We start from the raw sequence: 12,090 nt of genomic DNA, 5'->3' as shown, positions 1-12,090 counted from the left end.
AAAATAAAAAGGTTTCTGCTCATGATTCTTTCTGACTAGATACATATTCAACATATGTTCACAAAGCTGACACTTTAAAGTTTACTGTTCAGGAATCAGAATCACTCAGACTGTTATGATAATAGAGATATATAAGCTCAAACATAAAAACAAAAATAAATATATTAAAAACATATTTTTTAAATGTATTTAAAAAATGTGTTGATGTAAGATATGAGTTTAGAAATAGAGTGTAGCTAAAGCCACAAGTCTTTCAAAACTTCATTAGAAATTTCATAATCTAATCTGTAAAACTGTGAATTTTATGAAATATTTTCTAAGGCCATGTCATGTGTGTTTTTTAGAGAAGGCAAATCAGATTGATTTATGGCCCTTGTCATCCCTGTAAGATCTCACATGTTAACTCTTCTGTGTATTTTGTATGTGTGTTGGCTTTGAACAACTCCCCATTCATGATTGTATTGTTCTCACCAAACGAGTCTTTCACACCTCCGCCAGGTACGACACATTATCCGCATTATTCTTTTATCATTATTCTTTTGTTTTTATTCCACCTTTATTAGCATTGATTGTGGTTTTTCAGGCTTTACAAAGCAACAAAGCAGCGATCTCACTTCAGTCTCTCTTTGCATTTAGCCCTTATTTATCAAAAGTCTTAATATAAAAATACAACAAAACATTTTCTTACGACATTGACGTGAATTATTGAGACAAAAATGCATTATGAAGAAGCAAAACACCTGCTATTAGTAGCATCGGAGCTAAGGTTAGCATCAAGCTACATCAGACAATTTATGAAATTATTAGTACACTTTTATACAAAACTCACTTTAAACCCCGATCGAGTGTTTATAATAACTTCCTTTAGCGATCAGGGGTGGAATTTGGTCGTTTACTATTGTAAAAATATGCTATTTGTAGCCTTTTTCATCGCTGCACAAGTTAGCATTTCCCATGTACATTTTTTTGTATATTTTATAAAATGCCCCAGATCTCAAGAAAATCTCATACCAAGCTTTTCTATCGTAATCGCGGGTTTATTATTCGGATATTTCGTGAATACAGAGGTTTTTCCTTTTTTTTTTTTTTTATAATGCTTTATTGACAACAACAGGTAGCATGTACAGTGCCATATCTTGTATAACAAAAATATTTTCCATGCCTCAACAAAAAAGGACAAACTAGAACACACACACACACACACAAAATAAAGATTTAAAAATAAATAAATAAATAAATAAATAAAGATGAGAGGGTACATAAGCATCATTTTACAAACAGATCTACATTATATATATAACAGTTCCATAGGATATTACAATGTAATTTAAGTACAGAATATATACTTTTCAGGTCAGTTCCATTCATTACATTTTATTTTTTATATTAAGTGAAAATGTTAAAGGAGGAGCATATATTAATCGTTTTAATTGCTTTACTATTTTTAGATTTAGACATTGCATCTATGTACATTTTAATCTCCTTTTCAAGCACCATAAAAAGAGGTTTGCCTTTTGTAAACTTACATTTATGGATGTGAAATTTACATACAAATAAAATAAAATTTATAATAAAACCAGCGTCCTGTAAAGAGCGATCCTTTATATAAAAACCCATAATCACATCTTTATAAGATAAAGAAAATGTTCTTAAAATATTATTAGCAATGAAACCCTCCACATTATTCCAAAAATACTGGGTAAATTGGCAATACCAGAACAAATGTGAAATTGTTTCAGTGGAGCATTCACAAAAAGAACATTTTAAATCAATATTAATTTTAAATTTTTGTAAGAATACCTTTGTGGGATAAACTCTATGAATTAATTTATATGAGATTTCTTTAACCTTGTTTGTAAGGAGGAATTTTTGAGGTAATGACCAAACCTTAGTCCAATTTACATTATTAAAGAAACTGTTCCAGTAGAAAATAACATAAGGCGTAGAGATAATCTCTCTTAAAAATAAGGATCTAATTTTATAATTGTTAGGCTTTAAGCCAGAGAAACAGATAGTGCCGACAGAGGTATGTTCAGGTCTAGGAGGACAGACATATAGTGTGGATGTATATACACTGCTTTTGAACAGCATAAGTATACCTGCAGGTATGGCCTTAGTAATCACCTTGAATTCTTTTAATGTAATAGGTATTTTGTATCTTGAAATAAAGTCTGCAAACGAAAATAAATTCCCTTCATTATTAAATAGCTGATTCACTAACAACAATCCATTACTAAACCAATTATGAAAAAATAAAGATTTCTTTTTATTCAAAATATTAGCATTATTCCAAATAAAAAAACTATGAGGGGAGAAATTGTGTTTATAGATAAGATTCCAGGTAGCAAGTACTTGTTGATAAAATTTAGAAAGTTTGACTGGAAGTTTTTCAATTTTATAATTACACATCAAAAGAAATTCTAAACCACCCACATGAGAAAATATAAACCGAGGAATTATATTCCAAATAGATGAAGAGTTTTTAAGATATTGTCTTATCCAATTTATTTTAAAGTTACTGTTTAGAGAGCTAAAATCAATAAAATTCAACCCACCTTTATCATGTGTATTAAGTATTACTGATTTTTTAATATAGTGTATTTTGTTTTTCCACAGGAATTTTGTCAACATACTGTCAATTAATTTACATGTGTGTTTGTCAACAGAGATTGATTGAGCGGCATACGATAAACGAGAAATGCCCTCTGCTTTAGTAAGCAGAACTCTGCCTTTGAGTGATAAATCTCTTTGCAACCAATGGTTCAATACCTTACGTGTCTTTTCAATAATTGGAAGAAAATTGGAAGGGCATCTAATTTTATCATCTTTGATTATTTTAACTCCCAAATAAGTAACACTCTCTCTCACAGGAATATTACAAATTAAAGATTCCAAACAATGACCAACTGGGAGTAACTCACATTTGTTAATGTTAAGGCGAAGGCCAGAGGCTTTGGAAAAGGGCTCAAGAGTCTCTAATGCTACCGCAACCTGAGAGGCATCCTTCAAAAACAAAACGGTATCATCAGCTAATTGACTTATTACCACTTCAGTGTCATCAATAGTTACTCCTTTTAAAGGGCTTTCTCTGATATGCAAATTTAGAAGTTCGGTAGCTATCAGAAACAGATAAGGGGAGATTGGGCATCCCTGCCTGACTCCCCGATTCAGGGTAAATCTAGGAGAGGTTCCACTGCTGAGTTTGATAGAGCTATTGCAATTTGTATAGAGCATTTTAATAGATCTACAAAAGAAGTCACCAAATCCCACCTTACGAAGAGTCTGGAACAAAAATTCATGCTCCAGGGAATCAAAAGCTTTATAATAGTCTAAGAAGAGAATAAGAGTATCATTAGAGAGAAATTCAGAGTAATCTAGAATGTCTAAAACCAGACGTATATTATTAAAGATGTGTCTTTTTTGTAGAAAGCCAGATTGACATTCATCAATTAAATTATTCAAAATACATTTTAATCTTTTAGATAAAACCAAAGCAATAATTTTATAATCGTTATTTAACAACGTAATTGGCCGCCAATTATCAATTAACAAGGGATCTTTATTTGGTTTTGAAATTAAAGTTATAAGTCCTTGACACAAAGTCGGAGGAAGCAGGGCTCTTTCTATACTCTCTTTGAAAACTTCGAGCAAAAAAGGGGATAAAAGTTTGCTAAAAGCTTTATAGAACTCAGCCGTCAACCCATCTGTTCCCGGAGACTTATTATTTTTCAAAGAATTAATTGCATCAATAATTTCTTGTAAATTAAGAGGGGCTTCACATATATTGGACTCTTCATTATTAATCTGCTTCATATTATGTAAGGACTCTAAAAACTCAGATGTAGATTGTTGACAGAAATTCGAAGCATACAAGTTACTATAAAATTCAGAACAAAAATTTGCAATAATCTTAGGGTCCTCCACAATATTATCTTTAATCCTCAATTTTTCAATATGATTATTTCTAGCTTGTTGCCTCTCAAGTCTAAAAAAATAAGCAGAACTCTTTTCGCCCTCTTCAAGCCACTTCCTGCGCGACCTAACAAACGCTCCTTCAGCCTTTTGTCTGTAAATCTCCTCTAGTTTGAGCTTCTGTTCAATAAGTTCTGCTTTATCACATTCTGATAGTTCTTCTACTCTTTTGGATAATAAAGTAGATATTTTAAATAAAATGTCATCCTCTTCAGCTTTCCTCTTTTTTGCAAACTCACTGCAGTACCTCCTAAAAAAAATTCCTACTTCAAATTTGAGAAGTTCCCAATTGCTACAATATTTTTTTTCAATTTTTGCTTTATTCCAATAAGTCAAAATAATTTTTTCTATGGCAGTGATTACTTCTTTATGTTGAAGTACTGTTTTATTTAATTTCCAGTATCCAGACTTTTGAATTAAATTTACAGAGGAACTAAAGGGGATACTTATTGAAATAGCCCTGTGATCCGAGAATGGAGATGGTAATATATCAGTAACAATATTAACTATATCCTTAGATGTAAGCCAATAATCAATCCTGGACTGACTAGATAAAGAATTATTACTCCAAGTAAAGCATTGTTGTGATGGGTGAGATTTTCTCCATGTATCAATTAAGGAAAATTTCTCCATAAATGTAATTACATAATCTGGACTTGTATTTCCAGCCTGAGGAGGCCACCTATCTAACCTGCTGTCCAGGACGACATTGAAATCACCTCCAAAGATCAGATAAGAATTTGGATATTTGGCTAACATACGAGTCACCCGATCACCTAATCTGTCAAAGAAGGCATTATTTTCTTTTTGTAAGTTGAAACCATATACATTAAGAACAATACAGGTTGAATTTAAAATTTCAAGGACAAGTAAAATGTAATGTCCAGACGTATCACACTCAGAGCTTATTATTTTCCCTTTAAAGCGATTTTTCAAGATACAAACCCCAGCAGAGTGAGTAGTTCCGTGAGCTAACCATAAATCTAGTCCCCATTGTGACCTCCAAAAATGTACATCTTGATTATCCGAATGGCACTCTTGCAAGAAACAAAAATCTGTATTAAAGCGCTTCAAATACAAAAAAATGGCTTTCCTCTTAACAATGTTACGTAACCCTCTACAATTAAGAGAAACAATAGATAACGACATAAACCAAAACTCTATAGAAAATACACAGAAAAACCCAGAAGATTCCTATAAAAAACAATTATAGCAAATCTTAGACGGTTGCAACAGGTGTATACCGGGGATGAGAACAGCAATCCCTTTTTAATGCAAAGAATGTTTTTTATTTTCTCTCTCTTTTTTGTTTTTCTTATTAAATTGCCTCTTTTTGTGTACAAATCAAAATATTTTAACTGGTGTCTAAGTCTCAATCAAGTTTTTAACCAGTATAAGGAGAAGAGTACCTCCCTATTTAAAGCAGAGAAGAAAAAATAATAATTTTGTATTATTCCCGCATTAATAAAATTACAAAATAAAACACTTGATCTGGAGTCTCTGTCTCACTCGAGACTTTAAACAGAAAGAATGAGAGTACTTTTGCACTGAAAGAGGCCATAAACGTGTATTTTCTTCCAGTTTCATTCACCTTAGCCTAATCACAGCATCCCTCGTAGTTTAAGTGGGTGGATGAATCTCAACGCCGTCAACAAAAGCACGGCCACCGACAAAGAAAGCTCTCTTGTTTTCCTTACGTGCTTTTTCGACAGCCGGCCATAATTTCATCCTCTTTTCTCTGTCGGCAGGAGACAAATCCTCAGAGATCCTCAGGTGGTTGTTCTTCAGAAAGTCTGCATCTTTGGCAGCACGCCAGACAGCATCCCTGAAAAAACGTGATGTGAACTGAAATATAATACTTCTCGGAGTGCTGCTTCCAGGTTTGATATGACCGAGGCGATGTGCAACATCCACGACGTCCGGCAGTTTATCTTTATGCTGCGGCACGAGACACTGGCATATTTTAATGACCTCATGACGAACATCTTCTCCATTTGTCTCTTGAACCCCTTGAATTCTTAGATTCCATCTGCGGGAATAGCCCTCCAACAACGTTAGACGTCTTTCATGCTCCTCGGCACACTTTTCAGCTTGTTTCAGTCGAGGTTTCATGGCATTGACGTCTGCGCAGATAAACTCAATCGTTTCCTTTAACTCGGTGATTTGTTTTGTGTTGCCACTGACTTCTGTTTTCATTTCATTTATTACCTGTGAATTTCTTTCCACCAACTTCTCTAGAGTGTCAGACCTATCCTTCACCAGCCGAGAAAGGTCCGAGATCTGCGAGAGGATGACTGAAATATCTTTATCCACAATTTTGCGTTGTTTGGGGGCTGGCGATTTACAGGGAGTTTCGGGGAGACACGGAAATTCCTCCTCCACCAGCATAAATTCTTCTGGGTCATTACCTTGTTTAAAATAGTCGTGCAAGTTGTCTTCAATCAAGTCGCTAGAGGAGACTTTAATCGTACTTTCGGTCGCCTGCAAACTGCTGCTATTTTTACTAGCCATGTTAGCATGTGCAGTCGGTTCGGACTTTCCAGCCTTCTTTCCAGAACTCTTCCTTTTCTCTGAGCCCCCCATTGTGGTCTTTGGTGAATCACTATAATATCAGCTTGAGTTAATTTTCAAATTTTTCTTTGCAGTAACGTTATGAAGGTCCGTTTAAGTGATTAGGATTGCGAGCTCATCGAAACGCGTGCGTTCAAGGAGCCATCTTGAAAGTCCCCCCCGTGAATACAGAGGTGTTTCAGTGTTGTTGTGAGCAGATATGAACCAGGAACTGTTCACGAACCATATGACACGATCTGACGCTGTCTGGTTTTGGGACTGTCAGATTGACAACCCAAACGTCCAATCAGAGTCTTTCTGGGTCACAGCTCGAGTACACGGAAGCAAACAAACAGAGACGGCTCTGGCAGAGGCTATTTATCATCAGATCGCGTAAATCAGTGGAAAATGAATAGAAATGACGATTCTGTCTGAAGAAATATGAAGTAAACATCAGTAAATATATCCATATATCTCCGCAGATATGCATCTTTGGTCTATAAATCCTTATTGACGCTGTTCAGTGAGTCTATGTGAACACAAATAAACCGCTCTTGACGTGACTGAATATGAGTGAGTGGTGAATTTCTATTCAAAATGTGGCATAATACGGATTTATTATTTTGCACTCCTGACATAAATCACTAAATATCTGTCACTGCAACAATGTTTTATCAAAATATTGGTCAAATATCGAAGCTAGAGTCTTTAAACTTTCAATTGATGCACAGTTTGTCCAGATCAAGTAAGAGAGTGATGTTTAATGTGCTGTGAAAGTGAAACAATAATAAACTGGGGCCGTCAGCGATGTTTGCACGTAAAGGGGTTTTAATGACCATGTGACCCGAACTTAGGGGCTAAGTATTGGAGTGCAACTAATTACAGAGGCTTTCCTGGGCTATGGCTATTTGAGAGAGATTAAAGCACTACACTATTACTGCTTCGGGGGCAAATAATGTTTAAGGTTAAATGTTTATCAGAGAGATACCACCATGTGGGGGGAAAACATAAAATGCACTGATGTGAGATGCTCAGGCCCTTTAAACTTTGAAGGCAGGTTAATCTTTGAAGTTTTTAGAACCACACAGGTAAACAGACAGTAATGAATGACAGACTGTCCTACAAGTTCTAGACCTGTACATTTTGATACTATAATCCCAGGTAAAACATTGCCATGCAAGTCATTGCATGCCTTCTATGTTCCTAAACATTAAAACACACCTGCTGTATTCTAAAATTTTAATCAAACAAACGTATTAAGAGAATCTGCTGTTTAAAGCACTCACACACCTTCCACATATCACAAAAAAAACTTAAGTTTCCTCTTTCTTTTTTTACCTCTGTATGTTTTGAGAAATATGAGAAGACCAAAGAATTCTCTGCATTTTCCATATGCATACAACAAACCTATTCAATTCCAACAAAGGAGAAAATATATATATATATATATATATATATATATATATATATATATATATATATATATAGATAGATAGATAGATAAAAACAAAACTAATTTTAAATGGTATGTTTGACAAAAAATATATTTATAATTAACCATAACTAAGAAGGAGGTTGAGAAAAATCCTACCCCTCTCGACTTTAATAATTTGCCATTGTTAATCATGCACATAAACGATAATTCACAATGACCCATTAAACAATTCTCTGTGAGGTACTTACTGAATGTAAAACCATTATAATTTTCTTCATTAATTTATGCAAAACATGTCACAATTACTGCCCCCTTTTGAACATATCATGGTACTTCAACTTAACACCTCTCACAAATGTGCAAAACAGACTCTGTCAGAATTAGTTTCCTTAAATAACACAATTTATTAGCCAGGAAATAATAGTTTTAACCACAAAAAAGGGGGGGGGGCACACAGTTAACACGTCTAAACTATGGTTGAAAGAAAATACAAATATTGGAAAAGCAATGATTCATTAATCATGGACACAAATATATGATAGTTTCTGATATGATGGAAGACATAATCCCAGCTGATCAATAAACTTCTATGTTGCTGACAATAGACCGTTGAAGCTTTTCAAACTCAAAATAATGATGTTTAAAAACACTGCACACATTCAATATATGACAATCAGAAATAAACAGAAGTTATGATGCCATCTTATGTACAGCCAGTGTAATTGTTCCATGTGTTCTCATCAAAATGTTCCTGCAACGACAGAATTACATTAAGGGTCCCATTTAATACTTAAAAAGCAGCAACAACATTTTCTTACCATTATAATAACCTTAAGTGTGCACAGATATAATTTGAAGAGTGTGTGTGGGATGAAAGCAGCAGGTTGGAGAACATGTCCTCACTTTTAATATTGCTATGCCCTGGATTATTCAATTTATTTATTTTTTTCAACCAAAACAAAAAAAGAAACATTTAAGATCTGGAGTGTGCTTCGTTGATCTTGGATGTCTCTCAAAATGAAGCTTAATCAAGATCCAGAAACTAGACAGATGTTTGTCAAGTAGCTTCTTACCCAGAGTCAGACTCCAGACACACAGTAGGAGAGTCGGTGGGGTCTTTGGTTAGAGAAGCAGCCTGCTTGGCCAGCACAGACACAACTCCTCCATGTTCATCAGAAAGCGAGCCACGGCCTGAGTTTAAAACAGTTGACAGTTACAGTACATGGGTCATCCCTGAATTATGGTGAGCAATGAAAAAGATTTCAGGCAATCAGGAAAGAAACATATGAAAACAAAATTCTATAAGCTTATATTTTATTACACAATATTTTCAATGTTACACCTGCATTATTCTGGACATTTAAAAAAAAAAAAGCTTCATTAGTAAAACACAGTATAATAAATGTAGTGTGTTTTTTTTTTCAACTGCTCACACACAACATCTTTACTTACACTTCTGAAACCTGACACTCAAATACAAGAATCACACACCAAATCTGCAAAACCATACACCAATTCTCAGCATTTGACTCAGTTTTCAAATTCATAAAAGACTTTTTGCAAAACACAATACTCTATGTATCACAAATATCTAACAGGAAGTATCTTGATTTCCTTTTTCAGACACAACTAATCAAAATGCCTCATTAATTCATCAGTGCCTCTCACAAACTCCTCACATGTGCAAACACTGCTTTACTTAACACCAACCAACCATGGCTTTAGAATAGGTCTTTTGCATTGTGTAATATTATATTCACAACCACAAACACTTACTGTAAAAAAAATTAAATTAAAAAAGTTTTAATTTTGCCATCATGCGTTTACCATGAATTTTTCAACATCTCTCTGCCAATTATTTTCAATGTTGTACAGGAATATACTTAGGAACTCATAAAAGAAGAGCTTTAATATTTGAATAACTGTGTGTGTATATTTTATATCCAAAAATAAAGCATGGCAAAGGTGTTAGCAACACAATACAAATGTTTGCTTTTGAGATGTGTTTGCGATGTTTTGAATGTAGTGCTTCATTTAGCAAGAGATGTGAGTCATTGTGCATTTTGTGCATCCAATTCTTGGATTTGTGTGTAAAGTAAAAAACAAAAAAAAAAAAAAAAAAACAAACAAAACAAAAAAAAAACCTGTAATTACATAGACAATTGTAGTTTTCATTAATATTTGGAATCAGCTTTTCTTTTCCTATTTTCTATTTTCTTTTTAGTTTTAGCTAATTTTAATTTTTAATTTTTGTAATTTTAGGGCCTCAACTTAAACATATTTTTGTTTCTTATTTTCGTTTAATTTCATGTTCCATTTTTGTATTTTTTTTATTAGCATATATAAATACAAATGCATACGCATATTTTTAGTTTGGACTGTACTGTAGTTGTCAATTTTAAATAATAACGTCACCCATTTTATGAAAGCAAACTGAACAGAGCCACATTCAGAACTTTTTGCATACACTTAAGTTACGTAAACATGAATGTTTCTGAGGAAAAATGCGAATGCAAGCTGCTCGAATCCTGACCTAGTGGATACCTGAGACAGAATGATACTTACATCCTAGATTATGGCCTTGAGCGTCTGTGCACAAAACCCCAACAATGGCAGGATTTTTCATTCTAGTGGAAGAAAACGGATAAGTAAAGCAACACCTAAATTTTCATGCCTATGCCTGGGGGGGGGGGGGGGGAATAAAATTTTTAACATACGTATCATCAAGATGCTGCTCCAGTGCACCCTCCATAATAGCGTCTTAAATAATGTCTCTAAAATAACCGAAATATTAATGAGGGAGTGGCAGCAACATTTATTATTCGTATCACTTCCGGGATGTCAGCTGACATTTAAACACGCGACTACAACACTACGGCGCCCTCTAAGGAAAAAATACTAAAAGCGAACATGATTTAGCGCCATCTAGCTCAAAGTCTAATTTTGACAGTAAACAAGAAAATACTGTTAGCAGCCAAACCGTTTGTGTAGCCTGTAATGCATTATGGGTTTTAATTTAAATAAATTTTAATTTGAAAAAGTTTAACTGATATACGACAGGAGAAGTAACGAGCTGTTAGCTTAGTTTTTGCTGGAACAAAGTTATTTATTACCAGCTTGAACCACAAACCAGCTACAGTGTAGGCTACTAAAACAAAGCAACCAGCTTGATGGATGTTCCTGCGGGGATATGGATTGCTGCACCCATGATGTCGAAACCCAGAAATGGGAGAATGAACCAGTTTCACTGCCCTAAGGACGACCCTGCACTGACCTTTTTTTATACATGAATTGAAAAAAACTTTATTAAAACACATAGCACAATCTCGAGGGAACCCATGGTGAATTAGTCAGTGTTTTGATGTCATGACTGCACCACTATATTGTTATTTAGTGGATGATCACATATGATTCAGTGGCTAGATCGACATCTTTTTCTTCCTCTACTTCCTTTTTTATAAATAATACATTCCTAAAAATTCTATAAAGGGCACATAAATCCGGTTAACATTTAGCTGTCATTGTCACAAGGACTCCCAGGGGAATGTGTGAATGTTCACTGTTGATATCTCTCTGGACAACCTCATGCTCCTCCGTCCAAGAGCAGAATAAAAGCGCAGTCCTGCTCCTCACCATCAATTGTATCGGAGCAGATGTTCTTTATCAGAAACCAATGCTGTCTTCTCCATTTGAACTCATGATAGGGAGGCACTCTCTTTTGTGTTTTGTGAGCATGTTTTCAGAAGAATCACTTCTAATATATATATTTAGAATAAATATACATTACCAAAAGTTTGGAAACATTACTATTTTTAATGTTTTTGAAAGCAGTTTCTTCTGCTCATCAAGCCTGCATTTATTTGATCAAAAATACAGAATATTTTTTAATATTGTGATATTTTATTACAATTTAAAATAATTGTTTTTAAATTTATTATACTTTAAATTATCATTTATTTCTGTGATGCAAAGCTGAATATTTAGGATTATTATCACATGATCCTTTAGAAATCATTCTAATATGATTATTCATTATCAAAGTTGGAAACAGTTCTGCTGCTTAATATTATTTCAGAACATGTGAAACTTTTTTAGGATACTTTGATGAATAAAAAGTAAAAAAAAAAAAAAGA

At 33.9% G+C, this 12,090-nt stretch overlaps 1 protein-coding gene across 1 annotated transcript; it reads right to left on the bottom strand.

Annotated features, from left to right (window-relative positions):
- Window positions 1-8,337: 8,337 nt before the first annotated feature.
- On the bottom strand, window positions 8,338-10,815 carry LOC127963119 (ragulator complex protein LAMTOR5). The gene is made up of 4 exons (XM_052562827.1): window positions 10,675-10,815; window positions 10,523-10,584; window positions 9,031-9,148; window positions 8,338-8,708 (listed from the first exon to the last, which is right to left on the bottom strand). Exons 1-4 carry the CDS (start codon window positions 10,707-10,709, stop codon window positions 8,648-8,650), a joined length of 276 nt encoding a protein of 91 aa, XP_052418787.1. The 5' UTR covers window positions 10,710-10,815; the 3' UTR covers window positions 8,338-8,647.
- Window positions 10,816-12,090: the final 1,275 nt, after the last annotated feature.

The sequence above is a fragment of the Carassius gibelio genome, chromosome B8, assembly GCF_023724105.1.
Source record: "Carassius gibelio isolate Cgi1373 ecotype wild population from Czech Republic chromosome B8, carGib1.2-hapl.c, whole genome shotgun sequence".
Taxonomy (NCBI): Eukaryota; Metazoa; Chordata; class Actinopteri; order Cypriniformes; family Cyprinidae; genus Carassius; species Carassius gibelio.
This window is presented reverse-complemented; position numbering and strand designations above follow the sequence as displayed.

What these genes read in the sequence shown, in the direction of transcription:
- LOC127963119 (XM_052562827.1), bottom strand. Translation starts at nt 10,709, where the DNA reads ATGGAGGGTGCACTGGAGCAGCATCTTGATGATAC. An exon ending in GAGCAGCATCTTGATGATAC is followed by an intron (nt 10,585 to 10,674) that starts GTATGTTAAAAA and finishes TTCTTCCACTAG; the next exon opens with AATGAAAAATCCTGCCATTG. An exon ending in TCAAGGCCATAATCTAGGAT is followed by an intron (nt 9,149 to 10,522) that starts GTAAGTATCATT and finishes TTTTAAACTCAG; the next exon opens with GCCGTGGCTCGCTTTCTGAT.